This window comes from Malaya genurostris, chromosome 2 (genome assembly GCF_030247185.1).
Source record: "Malaya genurostris strain Urasoe2022 chromosome 2, Malgen_1.1, whole genome shotgun sequence".
Classification (NCBI taxonomy): Eukaryota; Metazoa; Arthropoda; class Insecta; order Diptera; family Culicidae; genus Malaya; species Malaya genurostris.
This window is the reverse complement of record NC_080571.1, coordinates 56675673-56698267: the sequence shown is the minus strand read 5'-3', so window position 1 is coordinate 56698267 and position 22595 is coordinate 56675673. Positions and strand designations below refer to the sequence as shown.

The window sequence follows — 22595 nt, the reverse complement described above, 5'->3', positions numbered from 1 at the left end:
CTCTTTGGAATACGGCCAGACGAATGAGGAATCGTAACGTAGGAAATGAGAGTGAGGAGTACTCGAATCGATGGATATTTGATTTTGCGAGGAAAGTTTGTCCAGATTCCGTTCCTACGCATAGCATTGTTAGGGAGTCTTCTTCAAATGATGATTCCATTGATAGCCCCTTTTCAATGATGGAATTTTCCATAGCACTCATGTCTTGTAACAATAACGCTCCTGGATTGGACAGAATTAAATTCAACTTGGTGAAGAATCTGCCCGACCTCGCAAAAAGACGTTTGTTGGAATTGTTCAACAAGTTTCTTGAGCAAAATATTGTTCCACCTGACTGGAGACAAGTGAAAGTTATCGCCATTCAAAAGCCGGGGAAACCAGCTTCCAATCACAACTCATATAGACCCATTGCGATGTTGTCCTGCATCAGAAAATTGTTCGAAAAAATTATTCTACGACGTCTCGACACTTGGGTCGAGACGAACGGTTTGTTGTCAGATACTCAGTTTGGCTTCCGTAGAAATAAAGGGACGAATGATTGCCTTGCATTACTTTCGTCTGACATCCAAATTGCCTTCGCTCAAAAGCAACAAATGGCATCTGTATTTTTAGACATTAAAGGAGCATTTGATTCAGTTTCCATTGATGTTCTTTCAGACAAGCTCCACCAACATGGACTCCCAGCGGTTATAAATAATTATTTGCACAACCTTTTGTCAGAGAAACGCATGCATTTTTCACATGGCGATTTGGCAACAATCAGAATTAGCTACATGGGTCTCCCGCAAGGCTCATGCCTCAGTCCGCTCCTCTATAATTTTTACGTGAATGACATTGACAGCTGTCTAGTAACCCCATGTACACTAAGACAATTGGCAGATGATGGCGTGGTTTCAGTTACTGGATCCAAAGCTATTGATCTGCAAAAACCATTGCAAGATACCTTAGATAAATTGTCCGTTTGGGCTGTTCATCTTGGTATCGAATTCTCTGCGGAGAAAACAGAGCTGGTCGTCTTTTCAAAAAAGCATGATCCCGCGCAACTTCAGCTTCATATGATGGGAAGAATAATCGAACAGGTTTTGACTTTCAAATACCTCGGGGTGTGGTTTGATTCCAAATGCACGTGGGGAGGACACATTAGGTATCTGATAACGAAATGCCAACAAAGAGTAAATTTTCTTCGAACAATAACAGGGTCTTGGTGGGGTGCTCATCCGCAAGATCTAATAAAATTGTATCAGACAACGATACTTTCAGTGATGGAATATGGATGCGTTTGTTTTCGTTCCGCTGCAAATTCTCATATTATCAAACTTGAGCGAATTCAGTACCGTTGTTTGCGAATTGCTTTAGGCTGCATGCATTCGACACATACAATGAGTCTTGAAGTTCTGGCGGGAGTTCTTCCATTAAAAGATCGATTTTGGGAGCTTTCATCACGCCTGCTAATAAGATGTGATGTGCTGAATCCCATGCTAATTAATAATTTCGAACGACTAGTCGAGCTTCGATCTCAAACAAAATTCATGACAGTATATTTTAACCATATGTCACAGGAAATCAACCCTTCAAGATATATTCCTATCCGTGTCAGCCTCCTAAATGTACCTGACTCAACTTTATTTTTCGACACATCCATGCAGCGCGAAGTGCGTGGAATCCCGGACCACCTACGCTCTATGGAAATCCCAAAAATATTTTCAAGTAAGTTCAGGCATATTAACTCTGAGAAAATGTTTTACACGGACGGATCGCGAATGGAAGAAGCGACAGGGTTTGGTATGTTCAACAATAATGTTTCGGCCTCATTCAAGCTTCAAGAACCTGCATCTGTTTATATAGCAGAGTTAGCAGCAGTTCATTATAGCTTGAATGTAATCGTCACATTATCTCCAAACCATTATTTCCTCTTCACAGATAGTCTGAGTGCAATTGAAGCCATTCGCTCAAACGCTGCTGGCAAAAATGAACCGTTTTTCTTGGGTAAAATAAAACAGTGTCTGAACGACATATTGAATAATAATTATCTAATCACAATAGTTTGGGTTCCGGCTCATTGCTCCATTCCAGGCAATGAAAGAGCCGATATTTTAGCCAAACGTGGTGCTATTGAGGGTGAAATTTATGAGAGACCGATTGCTTTCAACGAATTCTATAGCGCGTCTCGCCAAAGAACACTTGCCAGCTGGCAAGCTTCTTGGGATAAAGATGATCTGGGTCGGTGGATGCACTCAATTATTCCTAAAATATCGACAAAGGCATGGTTCAGGGGACTGGATGGGAGTAGAGATTTCATTCGTGTGATGTCCAGACTCATGTCCAATCACTACACGTTAGATGCACATCTCCTTCGAATTGGACTTTCCGAGACTAATCATTGTGCTTGCGGCGAAGGTTACCGCGATATTGACCATGTTGTTTGGACATGCGTGGAGTTTCGTGATGTCAGATCTCAACTAATAAATTCCTTGCGTACCCAAGGTAGACTATCCAATGTCCCAGTTCGCGACATTCTTGCTTGTCGTGACCTTCCATACATGAAACTTCTTTATCATTTCATTAAATCCATTGGAGTTCCAATTTAAATTTTATTTTATGTTAAACTGTTTTCTCTTCCATGAGTTCAACCAATAGCCAACTATAGGATATTGAATATAAGTGGTGAACTGATACAAACAATCCTGAAATAGTTATAAGATCATGTACAAAATAAATGTATTTTATTTAATGTAATTAAAATAGCAACTCGCTTGATAAAAACAGTGTTTAGATTAACTAATGAGTACCAACATACTAATATGATATTCGAAATGTATTAGGTTTAAACTACTATGTATTGTGGATGCCACGGCGAAGAAAAACTTATGTATATTGCCTATGAAATAAACGTATTTATGAAAAAAAAAAAAAATGTTCGTAGATAGTAGTACTGAAAACAATTATTGCAAGATCGGTTACCTCAGGGTTATGCAGGGTGGCAAGTGACCGGGAAAATCGGGAAAACCGGGAAAAAGTCGTGAATTTCGTTTCACTGGGAAAAATCGGGAAAAAGTCGGGAATTTTAGTGCAAATCCGGGAAAAAATTACTAGCCCTAATCGTAGTAAATCATGATTTTCCTGATTCAAAGAATGAAAAGTTGGAGGCAATACTCCATTTTGTGTTTAAGTGAGAAGTTCAGAGAAAGTTTTGAATCATCATATTGTCCCACACAGGTTTTATGGTACACAATCCATTGGAGATGAGGCCATCATCCCATGTTTCTCAGTAATGTCATACTTTAAAAAGCTTTAATAAAAAGCTGTCGACTTTGACTTTGTCCACCGTTTGTAATGAGTATTTCCTTCTTTAAGAGCTGAAATTGGTTTCTGATGCCGTTATTCATTGAAAAACACTGGTGGCGTGGATTGCTCTGTTTCGTCCCATGTTGTTCATGTCCCTGGTTGGCGGTTCAATGCATAGGACGCTGGTCTTACAAGCCAGTTGCCGTACGTTCGAGCCCCGACCTAGAAGGATTCTTATACCGGTTTAGTTTTTGAACCTACACGCGGGCGACTCTGACTCCGAGTAAAAAAACACGTGGTACGCACCCTAAACAACAACTCACAAAAAAAAAGAAAAAAAAAAACTCGCATGGATGCGTGGTGCGACCCGAGAAAATTTTCAGAGCGAAACTACGCGATTGGAGTCCGATCTAGAGCGACCTCAGGTTGCTAAAACAAACATATCAAACGTTGTTTGGGTGACTCTGGGACAGCTTTCGGGCTGCTATTATCAGTAAACGAAAGCGGTACTAGTGTCAGTAGGATCCATAGTACTAGCCATGCAATGATTCTGTACGCTAAGAATCGGCTGCGAAGTCTGTTGAAACAGAAAGGCGAAATTCCAGAAAAGGAATGTAATGCCTTTGCTTATGTTCTGTTTCGCCAAAATTCAATTTTGAAAGAATATCGTATACGAGGTCTGTTCAAAAAGTTTCCGAAATTTTTTATTGGCGCGCGTCTGGAGAGTCCGGTGGTCAAATTTTTTTTTATTGTGTCGGTACATATGTCCCTAATGTATGGTGAAATTTTCAGCTGCATTCATTGTTTACATTCTGTCTTGTAGCGGCTGGTGTAGACGTGTTTTTTTGAGCTCGGCGATTTTTGTTAGTTTAAACAATGGAAGAATTGAAGAGTCAAAGAATTTGTATTAAATTTTGCGTGAAAAATGAAATAAAGTGTAACCAAGTGTGCGAAATGTTACGGAGAGCCTACGGTGAGTCTGCTATGAAAAAAACAAGTGCTTACGAGTGGTATAAGCGTTTCCAAGATGGCCGCGAAGACGTTGAAGACGACGAACGCTCCGGTCGACCCAGCACGTCAATAATCGATGAAAATGTGGGAAAAGTGGAAAAAATGATTATGGATGATCGCCGAATCACTATTAGAGAAGTTGCTGATGAAGTTGGCATATCAGTTGGCTCATGCCATCATATTTTTTCAAATGTTTTGGGCATGAAACGAGTGGCAGCAAAATTCGTTCCAAAACTGCTGAATTTTGATCAAAAAAAAACGCATTACCATCGCTCAGGAGCTGTTAAACGACGTCAACGACGATCCAAATTTACTTGAAAGGGTCATAACTGGTGATGAAACATGGGTGTACGGTTATGATGTCGAAACAAAAGCACAATCGTTCACGTGGAAGCACCCAGACAAAAATCGCCGAGCTCAAAAAAACACGTCTACACCAGCTGCTACAAGACAGAATGTAAACAATGAATACAGCTGAAAATTACACCATACATTAGGGACATATGTACCAACACAATAAAAAAAAATTGACCACCGGACTCTCCAGACGCGCGCAAATAAAAAATTCCGGGAACTTTTTGAACAGACCTCGTATGTTGTTAGATGGAAATGGGAGAAAAATTTTTTCTTGTTCATTTTTAACCTTAGGTATACTTTTTTTAGACTACTATACCCAGCCTCTTAGGACTAGGAGATTGATAGTCTCTCCGTACCAGCCTAGATGCCGTGTGGAATCCGGCGGAAAAAAATGAACCAAGAATAGATCCACTGGGTTCCTGCTTCCATGTCGTAAAAGGCGACAATTGCAGGAGTTTCTTTTTCCTTTCAGTTATCAGATATTTTCAATGTTTCACTTCTGATTACTCCATTTCACTAAATGATCTTCATTCAACCTATCAATTTCATTCAACCTATCAATTTCCGTCTAGCTTCGAAGAAAATTTTTTTTGGAATGTATTCTTCTTCCATGTTATTGATTGTCTTTCAGGAAAGTAAAGTAAATTTAATTCCTAATTATTTGGCTTCAAATGACTGATATTTCTGGCCACCTAGAAAACACTAACAATAATCGAATTTCGGGTAAAAGTTGCACTTAAGAGAATTATTGAAGAGAGCATGAAGTCTCAATAAAATTTTTTGATTTTTAGACAAAATTGCAAGAATGTCAATGCTGTATTTCTTCTCGAAATACAAGACTTATCACTTTTATCATATCCGCTGGCCAGCTATGTTTCTTGTTTTAATCATACTGGTACCTCAAATAAATTTGAAATAGTCAAAAAGATTGAGTTCTTATCTTGATGAGCTAGTACATACGAATAACAGTAGAAGCAAAGTAACAGACGAAATAAAGATGGAATACCTTGAGCTGGATGGTACTGGTGGTTCTAAAGATGAATATTTGGATAAATTGTGGATGAGGTTTTTAAACGTCGTTCCAAGGATTATTTAAATCTTAAATCTTCTATTAAGCAAATCCTCATACTTAAACAAAAACGTTTTGAAATTTAACAAAACAGCTGTCGAACCGAAGAAACGGTTTCTAATCAAGAATAGAGCTTTTATTTTCACTCTGCAGATCTCCACCTGTTCACCCTTTTCACAACCGGAAGTCGGATTCGGATGAAATTCGTATGCCACCCTGGTTATGTTAGTTGCTATCCAAACCGACCCCATTCAAGCAACCAATTGACTGCAAACAAATTATAAATTGGAAAGTTTATGATGGTTTATACCCAAACGGTTTTTATTCTTATTAATGGTAAAAAAAACTTTTTGAAGAATCTCTTAGTATTATTTATGAAAACATGAGTTATACGAGAAAGGCATCGTTACACCACTAGATGAATTAAAACAAGTTTTTATAATTTCGAATGGATTGTGGATAACTTATGCTGTAATTTTCTGTAAGTTATCCATTGATAATATCATAAACGCATCTTCTAAAACACCTCAGGTGGGCTTCTGCTTAAGCATCAAATTACACCACATTTGCAAAAAAAATACCAAAACGAATAACACAAAAGCCGCGACACTTCCGCAACTGATCACCATTTCGGTAACACGAAACAAAAACCGATCGAAAAAACTGTCGCTTTCGGTTAGCCGTGTGTGAGGTGCTCTTCGCCACTAGATTGAAGGACGACTTCTACCGCTAATCGAAAGCAAACTAAGACGGTTTAGTCAGCTGACAAAGCATATCTTAGAGCTAACTCCAACTAAATGATCAAGATGTTCGTGTATGTGTGTGTGTGTGTGCGGGTCCTGATGATCCAGTCATGGACGACCCAATTTGCCACCGCACAACTTCAAGATGAAAACCGAACCCGACCCTGAACCGCCAACACAAACTCAGGCTCTGCCTTCAACAAATGCGGCAAACAAAAAAAAAAAACTATAATGTTATCATCGTTCACAGTGTGGTGTGTTTCGTGTCCCGTGCGGCATCGACACCACATCGGTGCCCTCTGCCGCATATTTGTGTCCCCCGCTGGCCATCGTCGGACACACAAAGCAGCGTCGGGCCGTCAGGTTGCCTCGCACGTCACGCTCTCTAGAGCATCGCCTGCACAGTCAGCCATCATCATCGTCGGAGCCATCATCGAAATATTTGCCATCATTAGCCAGCTACGGCAGCAGCGACAGTAATCTGTCTCCCTCGGTTCGAATGTGTGACCCTCGCGTGGTACCCGCTGCTAACCAACACCACTGGAGGAGAGCGGCCGTGCAGCGAAGAACGCGAACGTACGCGTTACGGCATATGTTCCTCCAGGGACGGCCGCATATGGCCACACAGCAGCAGCAGCAGCAACAGCAACAGCGGACACAGGCACAAACAGAGAGCACCTCGCTGTCGCCCTGTCATGGCCCTCGCAGCTGCGAGCCAAAATGGCCACCGGACAGAATCTTCCGGTATAGGGTGATGCTTTTAATTACCTTCACAGATCATGGAGTTGGGTCGGTTGTGTGCTAACTCAGCTGTTGTTGTTGCTGTCAATTCAACCGAGAACTGCTTCGATGATCATTGACACCCAGAAATCGAGTCGTGTTCGGCTCGTGATTTTCGGTGTGCGCTTGAAAATCGAAATACCCCTTTGACCGACCCGACCAGTCGATGCATCAGCAGTGAGAATGATTATCACCCTCGTCCCAGTTCGGCAGCTCACTCCTTACCGCAGGAACTTCGCGTGTGCCTATGCCTTTGTCTGTGCCAGTGCCGCGGACCGTTCCAGGTGCTGTAGATTGAGTATCGCGGAACAACGTATCGACGTGACTCTTTGGCATTTTCGTGAGTAGAGGGTAATGTTTGTGGCAACGGCTGACGACGACGGCGACGACGACGATGATGCCACATAGTGTGCCATGGATGTCATTTTTCGCTTTGTCAAACGTTGATTCCCTTCTCAACGGGCACTTTGGTAATTCACGTTCGGTTTTAATTCAGTGTGTTCCAGGAAGTGAAGTTTCTTCCTTGTGTTTTTTTTTTCAATACTATGAAGTTAATAGTTAAGGCTCTACCTAAATAGATTGTTTGTAAGCTGTCGGTTTCATTTTCAGCGGAAATTCATGCAATCAACAATTAATATTTCAGTAGTCGAATAAGGTGACAAGCTACCTAAATTGTCAGCTGTAAATCGAAAGGAGACTATTGGCGTTTTCGTTTTTAACTTGCACTACACCGGTGCAGTGCTACACTGAGGCTTGAATAAACGAACAAAAATGACGAAAACATAAACAGTAACCATTGACTACAATACATGATTCCATTGCACAGAGCTACACCAAACTTTTGATGAGTGCTACACCAGTGGTATCGGTGCAGAAAAAGTGTAGCACTGGTGTAGTGCAATTGGCAAAAACGAACGGTTTCGGTGCAGCTTTCGCTACACCAGTGTAGTGCAATTTAAAAACGAAAACGACATATGTTTTCACCGGTAGAATCTTATCAACGAGAAGTGTGTACAGTACCGTTGATTACATCACCATCATCGCAGTCATCGTCATCGTCACCATCATTACTTTGTTGATGTTATGCACTGTCCCATGGCGGCAGCGTAATCACGAAATGCCATTCACTGCCGTAGCGAGCGCCTCTACAATGCGCGCCTGTCACCTTGATTGTTTGGTTGCTGTTGGAGGAAAGTTGACCACCGTTGCCGGTGCCGTTGTCCGGTGCCTACCGGAGCCATAATTTCGGGGTACACATTGAGTTCTCTTTTTACGCAGGGGTTACGTACCGCGTAAAATAAACCGCGTGACTTCGGAAATCCACGTAAAAAAAAACCTCAAAAATAAAGAAAATTTTGTTTTTTAAGGCCAAATATTAGAAATATTAGAAATGCATGAATCGTCCAGACCTGATGTATTCTCAAATATTTTCTTGTAAAAATCGCATTTGAAACCTCGTAACTTCGGAAATCCGCTTAGAAAAAAAAAACCGCAAAACGGAAGAAAGCATGAAACGTCCAGATCCTTTCTCATATCAATCATATCATATATAATACTGTGGTATTCTTCAAAATAATTTTCTTCGATTCCTCAAAGAATAACCGAAATCGGTTTGTTAGTCCGTCTACTGATAAAAACTATTAATTGGAGAAGATTTGAGGTCGATTTAGAAACCTTTTTACGATTTTTCGCCCTTTTCAGTGATGGTATACAATTTTTAACACACTTTACCCTATGTTTCCGGATCCGGAAGTCGGATCCAGATGAAATTCAGGAATTACGTATGGGACCACAGGACCTTTCATTTGAACCTAAGTTTTTGAAAATCGGTCGCGCCATCTATGAGAAAAGCTAGGAAACATATTTTCATTTTTTGCACATTTTACCCCATAACTCCGGAACCGGAAATCGGATCCAAACGATATTCAGCAATTTTGTATGGGACTACAAGACTTTTCATTTAAACCCAAGTTTGTGAAAATCGGTTCAGCCATCTCTGAGAAAAGTTAGTGCACTTATTTTCACAATTTTTTGCACATTTTACCCCATAATTCCGGAACCGGAAGTCGGATTCAAATAATATTCAGGAATTTTGTATGGAACCACAAGACCTTTTGAATCTGAAAATCGGTTCAGCCACCTCCGAGAAAAGTTAGTGCAAAAAAACGTTACACACATACGCACACACATACGCACGCACACACACACACACGTAAAAAGAAACCGCATAAAAAACCGCGTAAAAAAATCTCAGTGTACTTCTTTTTCGAAGTAAAAAATAATTTGAATACGCCACGAGATACAAAGTCTTGGTATTACAATCCTTTTGCGAAATATGACAATTCTTGTTAATTAGGATCATCTGCATGGCTGGCACTGAGAATTCTTCCAGGTCGGGGTTCGAACATACGACAACTGGCTTGTAAGACCTGCGCCCTATGCATTGAACCGCCAACCCGGGACGAGATAACACCCCGACCAAAGCTCAAAAACGTTTTTAATTCATCTAACAGTGAGATAATACCTTTCGTCGGTGTGTTTAGTTTTCAAATTTTCAAAATTTTTCACACTGTTGCACAGTGGTCTCAATCATATAAAAATACGCGTTTTTGCCTTTCTCATATAGAAAGGCTATGCAATCACTGTGAAAACCACTTTTTAACCGAGGCCCGGAGGGCCGAATGTCATATACCATTCGACTCAGCTCGACGAACTGAACAAATGTCTGTGTGTGTCCGTGTGTGTATGTATGTAACAAAAACATGCACTCACTTTTCTCGGAGACGGCTGAACCGATTTTCACAAACTAAGATTCAAATGAAAGGTCTCATGGTCCCATAGCCTGCTATTGAATTTCATTCCGATCCGACTTCCGGTTCCGGAGATATAGGATGATATGTACCAAAAAAATGGAAAAAATATGCACTCACTTTTTCAGATATGGCTTCACCGATTTTCACAAACTTAGATTCAAATAAAAGGACTAACAGTCTCATGGCCTGCTATTGAATTTTTTTTGGATCCGACTTCCGGTTCCGGAGTTACAAGGTAATATGCAGGGTGGCAAGTGACCGGGAAAATCGGGAAAACCGGGAAAAAGTCGGGAATTTGATTTCACCGGGAAAAACCGGGAAAAAGTCGGGAATTTTAGTGAAAAACCGGGAAAAATATTACTAGCTCACCTATGAGTAACAGTTGTTAGCATAATGATTTTTATCAACAATTGAAAAGTAGGAGACAATGCTCAGTTTTGCGTTTGAGCAAAATTTTCAGTACAAGTGTTGAAATAACTTACTGTCCATTGGAAATATGCCAAATATGCCAATACCCCATGTCTCGTCCAACGATTTTTAGAGGCTTGCCGGCAGTTTTAAATCAAACAGGAAGCATCAGAATTTTTTTAGTTGTTATCATAACAGCATAATGAAAGCTCATTTTGAAAAATAAGGATAATTTAGATGCTTCTGTTGGATTTTTATAAAATTTTTGAATAAGTATTCTACACACTTGCAAAATTTATGGCAAAATCTCAGGGGAAATTTTTGATAAAATTATTGAACATTTTTAGGAGCCTTCATGTTTTTAAGTTTTATCATAATTTGTCTCAGTAATGTCATCTTTAGGCAATACTTGTGTTATGCTTATATTTCTGTGAGATGTCAAATAGACTCGCAAGATTGGAAGAGTGGTCGACTTTGATCTTATTCACCGTTTACAGGAAGTATTTGAGTTCCTTTTTGAGAGTTGAAACTGGTTTCTGAGGACTTGTATAGAATCTTAGAAAGATTTAGAAAATGGATTGATTTGTTCAGTGAATCTATGTTTAATTTTCTGTCAAAGGTCCTCAACTATTCCATAGTAGTATCACAAGAACGTTGATATCGATGTAGATAAAGGTGAATTGAATTTAGTTTGAGCTTTTGGAATTTCAATAAGGCAATGATTTAAATTATAATCGGCCATATCTATTTTTCCCAAAACAATTTCAGGGTTTACATTGGATAGTATTCTAGTCGATTAGTTCTAAGCTGGTAGAATGTATAACTAATTGAGCTAATCACTGCTTAATTTGAGACCCTGAATGTTATTGATTGATCTGCTAGAATCAGATCAATTGTAGAAAAATTTCTCATATAGATAAATTAGTTAAGCTATTGGAAATAAAACTGGTTAAAAACCAGCGGAGAATTTATTATGAAGAACTTGTTCTTTCTGATTACTCTACGAGCATTTAGAATCCTATTAGGAAAAAACAGATCGATATATTATACATTTTAACTGCTATCATTTGATTTATTTGCCCATCAACGCATTGAAATCGTAAACATTGTTTATTGACTAACAGATACATTAGAAAAAATTGGTGTTTTAAAAGAGCATGTCGTGGCAGCCGAACGGTTTTGCGAAATCTTCTAATACACACATATAATACATCTAATGATTTTAATTTCAATTCTGTTACATGAAAATTTAAAATTTTTGGTCTGACATTACTTTGTTAATAATTGGTTTTATGGGTTTCATCACAATCACAGCATGATAGTTCATCTGAGTGTATCGTTCATTGAACAGATGTGCTTGCAAACGACATACATACTTTAAACAGTATATGTCCATATAACAATTTATTGTACCATGGGCGAAGCCCTGGCAATGACGATATTATGTTAGATTCGCTGTGCCATCATCAGTGTTTGTTATTGCCGATAATTTGGCAGAAAGTGGCTCGATATTGCTCTACATTGTATACAACGTTTTCAATCTGGTAGAAGATGCCACAAGAACTCGATGTCTCTCAATGCATGAACCGTGAGAGAAATCACTCCACTTCATACTCTGAGTATTTCGCAGCCCTTAACAAAATATGTACAGTCCGGCAACGATCGGCGCGGTGATGAATTTACCAAGAGAGAATCGCAAGTTGATAATTATCGCAGATAATTCGACTTGATTCTCATACTAGGTCACAATATACCATTTTCCAAAACCCTGGTCTGGAGCATTCGCAGCTATTTTCATAGATACAACTTATACAAAGGTTATATGCACATAGTTAGAATAAGCGGCAATAGTAAAACTATTTTATCGTAATTATCTACCGCCCGTATAGAATCGAATCGCAAAACGAGAATAAGCGACCGTTTGTTGCTTCAGAGAGCTAACCTTTGATTCTCAGACAGGTCATCGAGAGAAATTCGCTTTCGCACTGGTGTCCATTCTATGTTATATGAACCATGACGGTGTTTTGTTGCTGAGATGATATCCGTCTCTCTTTGATGACACTGATTGAATCGTGTGAAGAGTTGCTAGCGAGCGTTCTTTGATACGATGGAACTGAGATTTCCACTTTCACTTCCGGAAGGAGCGAAGAAAAAAAATGTACAAAATGATTTGAAGTTGCAAGCATAGATTGTTGTTGTTTTTTTCTGAGTGACAAGCGTCCGTTTTTGGGATTGTTGTTCCTTATTAAATTATTTTCAGTCATATGTATACCAAAAAAATAATAAAAACAGTCATGTGCACTCGGAAGAAATCGGTTACGTGTAACCAAAACCCCTGAATGACTTGAAAAAGCCTTTATACTTTTCTTATATGCATATGTTATAATGAATATTTTCTATTTATACATCGAAATGCCTGGAAAGTATGAGAAACCTCAATTAGCGGGCCTATTACAATGATCCTTTTTGGATATGGGATATCTGTTTAAAGTTTGAATTAAAAAATATTTAAAAAAAACTAAACAGGAGCGATTTGAGCCTATTCTAAAAACCGGGAATTTTTAGCTAAAAAAAACCGGGAAAACCGGGAAAAAACCAGGAAATTGAAATCGGCAATTCACTTGCCACCCTGAATATGTGAAAATTAGAGAGAAAGTGTGCACTCATTATTCTCTGAAACGGCTCAACCGATTTTTATAAACTAAGATTCCAATGAAAGGTCTTATAGTTTTCTAAAAATTTCTAGAACATTTCATCCGGATCCGACTTCCGGTTCCGGAACTAAAGCGTGATAGGTCGAAAATTACCAATTACATTAGTAGTTTATCACAAACGATGGTCAAAAACAGGTTCAAATCCCATAAAAGTGTCGGATGAATTATTCTAGTTTGCAGAGCTTGTTTGTTTGTGGGCATAAAAACTTAATTCGGTACTACTGGCCCCCCCTTTTCATGTTCTGGAAGCACCGAAAGTGGTGAAGGATAACTCCAAAAATAGAACTCACTTCGTTTTCCTTGCGATGCTTGAACCGATTCTCACAAACCATGATTTAAATTAAAGCTAACATTATCTTTAGAAATACTGTGAAATTTCATCCGGATCCGACTGCCGGTTACAGGGCGATGAGTGTCAAAGTTTTCAAATCGCCATATAGATTGACAATACGTACCACACCGAAAGAAGAAGAAAACACAAAACGAACGATGCGTGCTTTGTTCTATTTCGTACACACAATTAAGAAATCGAAACGGTTACGGTTGTCTGCTACTGGTGTGTAATATTGGTAAAAGACGGTGCTGAGGTTGATAAAAATTTTATCTATTCTATGATAAGTGCGACCGAAAGAAAACACTAATGTCATTAAATTCAAATTTATTTTTGAAAATATGCAATTCTCACAGCCGGTAGTGCAGTAATACCGTACCAGTTGGGTAGTGATGTCAATAATAATAATAAAAGTAATGTTTAGCTTGATTTACATATGCTGAAGTAACAGAAACACAGGTTCGCTTTGTTTGTTACATTTCGTCTAATTGGTTTAATTGAAATAGAGCATGAGATAGTAAGTCTAGGTTTAACTAGGTTGAAAACTGTTCCAATTTGTAGGTCATATTAGTTGCGCCAGTTTCAGTTAAATGATCATTTACATCAAAACAAGTGTCTTATCACTACATGCGTTGTAACGGTGATAATATTCGTTCATGTATTAATAAAATCAAGTTACAATATGAACATGATTAAGGAATTTGGTTGCGTATGCATTGGTTCCTTAATATGCAAAAGTGAAAATCAATTAAAGTAACAAAATATGTTCTGCGGACTGTGTCACATATTTTTTTCCTTGTAGGGCTGCCATTCTATTTTCAGACACTTTCCGAAGATTATCGACGCTTTTTAACGAAGGATCATTAAAATTACACTATTATTGAGTTTTTTGGTTGACGGTTATTCAAATTTTTCACATTCACATTTTTCGATCAAAATATTTAAAATCTTCTCTAATCTCTGTTTATACAATGATTAAGTTTATACGTTCTCTCTCTTGAAAATTATGGTTATATAAAATCGTTTCATTTGTCCAGATTTATATCTTGAGGTTGTTCGTATCCAAAATTGATCTTTTAAGTAACTTTGAAATCATCATAATTGACTTTCATTTAAAGGATATTTTCCAAAAATTTTCAAATGTAAAAATTTGTTGAAGGCATCAAAACAGAGTAGAATTAATTGTTCTGAAAGAATCTGATTGTTATTTTGATCATTCGCCAAAAATGTAAACACTAAAAGTAGAGCAAGTTTGTAATTTGTGACTTTTAGTGCATCCATGATCATTTTTATTTTTGTATTTATTATGGGTACCTTAGAATTATTTCATTTTTAATGTACTCGTGATCGGTCGTGTCTTACATACAACCCTCTAATTTTTTTTTCCAGCAAGCTTCTGTTTCAAATCTGAGAATAGGAAATAGTAGGTGGAGGCTGAATCTGGTGAATATGAGGCGATAGCATTTCGCATCCAAAATGACCTCGATATTCGACGAAAGTTCCTTTTCCTGGAGAAACCTTTTCAGGTTTGGAAATAGATAATAGTTTCTGGGGGGCAGATCTGGAGAATACGGGGTATGATGGATCAATCCGTACCGCAAATCATTCAATTTTACCGTTGCTTTTATGCATGAATGCGTTGGTGCGTATTTTTCCATAGTTTGATGAAAACTAGAAATCGTCTGACACGATCAGCTGCTATTCAAACACTAGTAGATAGATTGCCATGAAATTGTGTATTGGGCCATCTAGAGGCTTGTTCCCAACAAAAATACGGTTCGAAACGAAACGGGTTTGTATGCAAGAGGCCGCCGCTTCCGACGGCTTTCGGCGAAATTGAATTCAGCAAAACAACATTCGGCGAAAAGACCCTGATCCGTTCCAAACTACTCACGTCTTTTCTGTGAGAGACCCGGGACTTTCCATTCCATGTAGTACTAGCTTTTAGATCGTAAAAGGCCTAAAAAAAGAGCAAGTGCGAAAACTATGCGGGCGCAATGAAAATATGGACCTGTCAGATAGAAAACTTGCGAAAAAGCTTGGTTTTCTTGCAAGCACTGTCCATAACGTTCTTAAATCTTTCGATACACGTTTGACAACAGCCGGGAAGGCTAGGAGCGGAACAAAAACTGATCTCAGGAACCACCAGAAGGACGTGAAGATGAAGCAAATATTCCAGAAGAGAACACATCTTTCGGTTCGTGCTGAAGCTAAAAAAACGAAAATCTATCCAACTTTCGCGAAAACTGTACCGAACCGTAATTATAAATAGAATGTGACGGTAAAACGCCGAGCTCGCAAGTTGAATCACGAATATTTGACAAAGTTTTTCTGCGCGATGATGAAACTTAGCTTCCCGGAATATCTTCTAATACTGTCATGCAACGGAACGGTGTAGAGGAGCCTTTCAGGACGAAGATAAAGGCTAAGTTTCCCAAAAAATATTTGGTTTCGCAGGCACTATGCAGCTGTGGTCGAGCAAGCCAAAGCTTCATCATAGTGCTATAGAAAAACTTCTAAAATCTTAGACAAAAGCAGCCAAATCGGTTGCAGAGAAGTCTGCCCAGACCCTAATGGCCGAAGTAGACTAAAAAGTTCTTAGTTTCTTCATGCAGCCTCAAATAAGTTACTGTAATTAATATGAGTATGGAGAAATATGCTCAAATAAAGAAATAAAAAATGCCTTTTAGACTGAACTAATAGTAAATTTGTTTTATACCAAATTTAATCTTTCCAGATTCTGTCACGAACAAGATTTACACTTGTAGTTTTTTTTTTCAAAGAGATAATAAATTGCAACTTAAGAAATATATTGTTCAAACCGATCCAGCCATCACTGGATCAAATAATCCTGTCAAAAATCAAAATCTATTACAGTCATCACTAATCCGTTCCTATTTCTATTCGATTTCAGCTACAACGAATGTCAGCTTCTTCCCCGGAAAGATAGAACCGGAAGATGTCGATGACGATAATCACCTGTCGGAGCGGTATCACAATGGCATTACCAATGGAGAGGTCCCACATGCGAACCATCTTCATCACCATCAGCAGCAACAGCAGCTGCAGCATCCCCAGCAGCAACAGCATCAACAAACACTCACCAGTAGTCATATCGAATTTCTCAAATCGATGACTGGTTTCCGGAAGAAGTGGACCCCGTTCGAGTTGCGAACCTGCATGGATATTCGGCGAATCATCGGCAGTAAGGAGTATGACTCGCTGCGGAAGAACGACGGAATGCCACTGCCCAGTGCGAAGACGCTACGGAAGTACAAACATGCGGTCCATTTAGAAGGCGTGGATGCAATAGATTTGATGGGTCGCAAGAGAACACACCGGGAGATGGTGGATGGGGTAATTACGGCATCGAATGGACTTATTATGAATGGATGCGGTCCGTACGGAGGTGATATGGATGATGCTCTGAATGCCGAAGATACTGGCGGTTTCTTCGACATCAATGGGTTGACCGAGGAGCAGATTAATTTCCTGCAATCACTGTCCACTAATACGAAAGGATTCTCCGATTTCGAGCTACAGAAAACGTTAGAACTTAAGAATGAGCTTGGCGGAAAGAACTACGAAGTTCTGCGGAAACAGGAATGTTTGCATATCCCTACTCTGGTGATGTTGAAACGCTACGAACAGGAAAACGGCCTGGAAGACCTGTCCGCTATGGTTGTTGCGGAAGACTTAGACGATGAAGATGATCAGGAGCCAGAACAGGAACCGGAACTAGAGCCCGAGCAAGAGCTGGATAATGGCCAACGGCTGGCAGACAGCTATATGGTGACAATGAACGGAATCGGTGATGATTCCCACTTGGATATCTTCGAGCATCACTCCATCTTTGATAAGGATGAATCGCCATCACTGGACATGAGCAAACTGAGTCAACAGCACATCGAATTCTTGAGTACACTGCCGGAAAACCCGAAACGGTGGACAACCGAGATGATCAACTCGGCGCTGGACATTAAGAACGTGATTGGCACCCGGGACTACGAGGTGCTGCGAAGACAGGGTATTCCACTGCCGGCTGCGCGAACGCTACGGCGTCACAAAGACGTTAAGAACCGGACTGTGGAGGGGGAAGTCGCGTGCTAGATTTTTCAATGAGAGGTACCTGTATTATATATAGGATAGATGTGCGAAACTAGTTTGTTCTTTTTCTTACTAATCATAAGAAGTACGAAAGAAATATTAAATGGCGCCAAATATTTGAAACAATATCGTGAAGGAAATAAGCGAAGATGTTTTGGGTAGAAAAAACATCGGAATAGCGTAGTCATTTCTAATTTTTCGCAATAGTGTGTAGTATTAGTTGTATAAATTTTAATTGATAGTTGACTTTGAGGTGTACTAAATAATATAAATGCTAGAAAATAAAAGAAACAGATGTTGTTTGAATCTTGATGTGAAATTTTGCAGTATTTTGTTCCTAATTACCGTAATAAGGATGCTAGTGGCACTTGAAGTCTTTGTTTCTTCTTTCAGGTACGCAGATAATGTGCAATGTTATTGTAAATAAAAACAATTAAAATCTTGTAATGAACTGATCGTAAAGAGTCACATCTCACGATTGTAAAATTTATGGCTTGAATGCGTTTTGAAAACAGCAATAGGTCTTACTCTACTATCCGGTTGCGTCTAAATGTCACGAGATGTAGACTTGCTAATAAAAACTAAACCCGTTCATCCTATGTGCAAGCGTGCATATCTTTCGAAATAATAGATAATCTATAATATTTCTGTACCCCGATATCTTGAATTCGTCGATTTGCTTCAGATTCTGTGAAGAGTACATGTAAGGACAATCCCTACATATTGGGTAGAACAGATCCTCATTCTCTAATCAATGTTTTTCATTCCTCTTGGTCGGCTTGTCACCGAAAATAACGATAGGTTGGATTTATGTTTACCTGTTGATTGATTCCTCTCGTGGTTGATGGGCTTGACGGTATTGAAAACATCATCTGATACAATCAATTACAACTAGAATTTAATATAGATATATGCTACAGCTTTAGTTTAATTATTGAATTTAATGAATAAAATACGGAATGATTAAGATGTTGATTGCATTACGCTCCAAACATCCGGGGTTTGGAGAGGCCGGTAGGGCTAAACTGAGCTCTGTTTTATGTTTCATTTTCCTACCACCGGCCCTTATTACCAGTGTGAAGTGGAAATTAAGTGGAGTGAACGTATCCCAATTGGGTTTCACACGATGACTTTAAACGAATGGTAAATCTAGTCCATCTTTGACATTTATTGGTGGTTTGTGTACCATGGAATACTGTGGAATGAGATAGAATATTGTAGAATAGAATAAAATAATACAGACTGAACAAATGGGCAAACAATATTCAATGCAAGAACGGTAATAAAGGCCACCGTTTCAGCTCAGGACTAACGATCGACCAACGGTAGAGATAAAAGTAGGGTAACGGTACCCTCAGTTATCTCAGCTCCATTGGTTATCTCATATACGGAAACCATTAGTTAGAGTGAGATCTGTTGTCTCTGTTCGATAGATTGACTTCAAAAGTAAGATGAAATTAGGAGCATTCGCTTCAAGTTTTCGCGTCGCTATAACAACAGTATTGAACAATTTTCGAACTACTTTTTCTGCGGTAGTGCTTCACAAATTCGAAGCAAAGATATTGTATTCGATTTGATCACAATGCATTAATTGAAAGTCGAGAAATCGGTAAAATAACATGGTGACACTACTAATGAGAACACTATTGGTACATTAACCCTAGTCAGAATCTATTAGAATAGAAACAGTAACTCAGTGTTACTATGTTTGCTTGTGGAGTACATGTATGTATGTATGTATGTGTGTGAGTATGTTTGCGTGCATATGTAGATGTATATGTATGTGTAAATTGTATATGTAAATAATTACTAACTCAAATTTCTATTCCATATGAAATTAATTCACACTGAGAAAACTGGAAAATCGAACTAAGAGAAGCTCTTAAACTTGGAAAAGAAGGAAGAAGAAGAAAAGAAGAAGAATGATGCAGAATACCAGAAATATAAAAAAAGAAACGAACAAATAACGCAAGAGTATAGATAAGTATTTAAAAAAAATGCATAAAGTTCCCAACCGGTAAACCCATTTAAAAGATTATTATTATTGTTATTACTATTACCATTATTACATTACTATTACAATTATTACCACTACATTCCATACAAACCATTACAAGAACCACATACCACAATTTACATTATCACAAAACCAGATCTACGACCATTGTCATTACAAAAACCACAACTAAACTATAAAACACAACCACACATTATACGGACAATTTTATACAATCTATTTGAATCAGCACAAAAAAACAGTGGCCAAGTGGGCACCATAGCCTAGGAACGTCTGTGTGTTGATTTAAAATAGAAGCTCATAGAAGCAAATCTTAGCAAGGGTCCAGTGTAGAACCGAAGCAAGGGACTGCTGCCACTGTGACTACTTACAAAAAAAAAAAGATTTATGTTTGGCTGTTGATTGATTAAATCCAACTGATATTTAATTTTTATGTTGAATTTTGATTGATAGTCGCCTAAAAAACTTACATGCAGTTTTCAGAATAGGAATTCTTTATTGCACTACACCGAAGCAAACAATCGGTTACGATTTCATAAAACGCGGATCATGAACCTGTACAGTATGGTGGGATGGAATATTAATTTCAGCTTCACCAAACTTTTCGTGTTCCGTTTCGGGTCCCATAAGCACCCCGCAAAATTTAAGCTCGATATTTAGGTTCAATTTCTCCATACTAAATCGCGTACAAACTTTAAACCTCGGGCGAAAAAATATAGTTACATGGTGCTTATGGGACCCAAAAGGAACACGAAAAGTTTAGTGGAGCGAAAAAAAAAACATTTTCGTCTTTTTCCCATACCACCTTGCCCCACCCTTACCTTACCTGATCTAACAGCTATAGGCCTGGGGTGTCCTTTGCTGTATCAATACGTCTTCACATAACCCAATCAATACGTCTCCACATAACCCGGTCCATGGCTGCTCGTCGCCAGCCACTCAAGCCACGGACGCTTCTGAGATCACCCTCCACTTGATCGATCCACCTTGCTCGCTGCGCTCCTCTTCTTGTACCAGTCGGATTAGATTCAAGAACCATTTTGACTGGGCTGTCGTTCGACATCGACGTCCGATTTTAGCTGTCCGTACCACGTGCGGAGAACCACCTATCAGCTGTTGCAATTCGTGATTCATACGCCGTCTTCACCTTCCGTCTTTCATCTGCATTACGCCATAGATGGTCCTCAGTACCTTTCTTTCGAAAACACTGAGGGCGCGTTGATCCTCTGTTAACATAGTCCAGGGGTGGAATTATGTAAGGTGATAAGTGACTATCACCTCCTAGTGATAAAGAGGTGATCACCAGAATGTTTGGAATCACCGAAGGTGATCACTTTTACTATCACCATCACCGGTGATTGAGCCAACTTCACTCCATTTATCACCTGTCAAGAAATGTCAATTTTTCAGGAGTGAAATATGAATGTGGCGTATATCGTTGATATTAGGAGAAGTGACATATGAAAGTGGCGTATACCCATATGATATTTTAAAATCTAAATTTTGATAAATTTGCTAGCTTTGAAATAACACAAATTGTTAGATCTTCTTGATGTTTCACAACGGATGGCATTCCTCTCGAATGAGAAAGATCCGTTAAATAATTTTGTGTATAGTTCTCATTCACTTTACGATTATGGCATTTCACAGAGCTTTCGAATGCTAGTTCCATTTCGGAAATTTTACTCATCGGCACTACGAATATCCACTATGATTGGCAACTAATTGTCCAAAAATATTGCCTTATTTAGTTCAACTCACAAGAAGAAAATAAAGAACGCAGTTTAATCTTTTTTACTCGTTCAGTTGAACGAGACTGATATGTCGCTCACTAAGCCATCTAATTCTACACGACCATCTAATTCTACTGAAAATGTTAGCATAGATTTTTTATGTTGTTACGTTATGTGCAACTGGAGATGTCTACATTCATAAACTTATCACTTTTCCAGAAAGTAATTTATCTTTGACTCTACGAATACCCCATCGATATTCCTTTAAATAATAATTACAACATAAATGAATTGATTTAATTGATAAATGCTACCGTTCATTCTATGAATTCTTTAAACAATACAAACTAAGTTACTTTTCATTTTGGTATTTAATTTTGACACAAAATCAGTACGAATTTTATTAAAAAATTATCCTCTCCGACCAATTTCGGTAGGTTATGTTTATATCTGTGGCTTAAAATTCACCTAACGGACAATAATTTATAAAGTCACTTCTTAAAAAATCAAATCACTACAAAAAGTGATAACTAAATTGCTATCACCTCCATTTTGACATGAAGGTGATTAAATCGTGGTGACTATCACCTTACGTAATGCCAACATTTGATAGTGATGTTAGCCTTTCAGCAGTGGTGACAGAACTTGGTGATTATCACCTTACATGATTCCAAATTTTCAAAAGTGATAATCTCTTGGTGATAATCACCTTACATGATTCCACCCCAGGTTTCGTGGCATTGAGAACAACCGGTCTAATGAGCGTTTTGTAGATGGTCAATTTCGTGCGGTGGGTTTTTCTGAGTCCAAAGTACGCACGATTCCCTGCCAAAATACGTCTGTATTTCTCTGCTGGTATCATTTTCGGCGGTCACCAGTGAGCCTAAATACACGAACTCGTCAACCACCTCGATATCGTCACCGTCTATCAATATTCGTGGTGGGAGGCGTAGTGTTTCTTCTATAGAGCCTCTTCCTCTCATGTATTATGTTTTTGACGCATTTATGGCCAGTCCGACACGCCTAGCTTCAGCTTTCAGTCCGATGTAGGTTTCCGTCATCTTCTCAAGGTTACGTGTCACAATATCAATATCGTCAGCGAAACCAAAAAGTTGTACGGACTTTCGGAAGATCGTGCCACTCGTGTCGATCCTCGCTCTTTGAATCACACCTTCCAGGGCAATATTGAACAAGATACAAGAAAGTCCATCACCTTGACGTAGCCCT

The 22595-nt window shown here is 38.8% G+C and overlaps 1 protein-coding gene across 1 annotated transcript in view; it reads left to right on the top strand.

The window, feature by feature from the left end:
- The window catches only part of LOC131430358 (uncharacterized), a 36917-nt gene extending 18980 nt beyond the window's left edge, over positions 1–17937 (top strand). The window contains exon 2 of the mRNA XM_058595267.1: positions 16426–17937. Coding sequence (XP_058451250.1) covers positions 16426–17621 — 1196 coding nt within the window. The 3' untranslated portion in view covers positions 17622–17937. The remainder of the gene's footprint in view (positions 1–16425) is intronic.
- Positions 17938–22595: the final 4658 nt, after the last annotated feature.